The following is a 1,023-nucleotide window of genomic DNA, read 5'->3' on the forward strand; positions in this document are numbered from 1 at the left end:
TCAACCACTACATTGTTCACATTATGCAACTAATTTTCTGCAAAAAAGTTACGCTGCTTCCGTAGATGCATCTACTGAATGTGTTAAGGAAGAACACTTTCGTAGGTGCATCTACGAAACAATCCCTGAGTTGTTTTTTCACCAGTTATGTAATTCTGTGTTATTTTGGCAATTGTTTGCAAATAGGTATGGTGCACCCCGATAATATTGGATGAGATTCCCGGAAATGGGACATCTTATTGCATGTGCATATGACATGGTATGCATTGACTTGACGCGATATGGTTTTTTGGAAACCTTTTTTCCGCTCCGCACCGCACCTCCAACAAATCCAAATGATCGTATTATGTGTGTTGGATGGCTCACAAAATCAAAACATTTTGGGCAAGTTTACTTGAAACCGAGATGCCCCATACCACCTTCATCAACGGAATGGGCACTTCATCATACTGAAGCTGCCGATACGTGGCTGGATCGTTTTGTGGATATGATGCTCGACTTTGAAAGGTTGAACAACATCGAAAAGGAATCAAATGTCGAAAAGTCAAGATTAGAACCTCCAATAGATTTAGTCAGCGATAGTTCTTTTGATGTATTTATCTAGTTTTAAAGTGTAATATATGTACTCTATAACATTGCAATATAGTCCTTTTTTGTGTTTATGTTTTTGTGTTTGTTTCTATGTGTTTCAAAGTGTTTATGTTTTTGTGTTTATGATGCTACTGCATTGAGTTCTGTTAAAAAAACTAACAGAGAATCTTCCGTAGATGTATCTACGAAAGGGTCATATATTGAAAATTATGGATGTTTACCGTAGATCCATCTATAGAAATGAGAAATCTATGACCTTTCCGCAGATATATCTACAGAATATTCTGTGACAGAAAATGTGTGGTCCATAATCACCAAAGGCTTCTATAAATTTGGGATTTCTAAGGTTCAATTATTACACACAAACACAAACACAAACACAGACACAAATCCTAAACACAAACGCAGACACAAAAATGGCTCACATAAGGC

The 1,023-nt window shown here is 36.7% G+C and overlaps 1 protein-coding gene across 1 annotated transcript; it reads left to right on the top strand.

Annotated features, from left to right (window-relative positions):
• The first annotated feature begins 226 nt into the window (after window positions 1-226).
• On the top strand, window positions 227-604 carry LOC131620209 (uncharacterized). The gene has a single exon (XM_058891213.1). The coding sequence runs from the start codon at window positions 227-229 to the stop codon at window positions 602-604; it is 378 nt and encodes a 125-aa protein (XP_058747196.1).
• Window positions 605-1,023: the final 419 nt, after the last annotated feature.

This window comes from Vicia villosa, linkage group LG7 (assembly GCF_029867415.1).
Source record: "Vicia villosa cultivar HV-30 ecotype Madison, WI linkage group LG7, Vvil1.0, whole genome shotgun sequence".
In the NCBI taxonomy this organism is placed as follows: domain Eukaryota; kingdom Viridiplantae; phylum Streptophyta; class Magnoliopsida; order Fabales; family Fabaceae; genus Vicia; species Vicia villosa.

What these genes read in the sequence shown, in the direction of transcription:
- LOC131620209 (XM_058891213.1), top strand. Translation starts at nt 227, where the DNA reads ATGGGACATCTTATTGCATGTGCATATGACATGGTATGCATTGACTTG.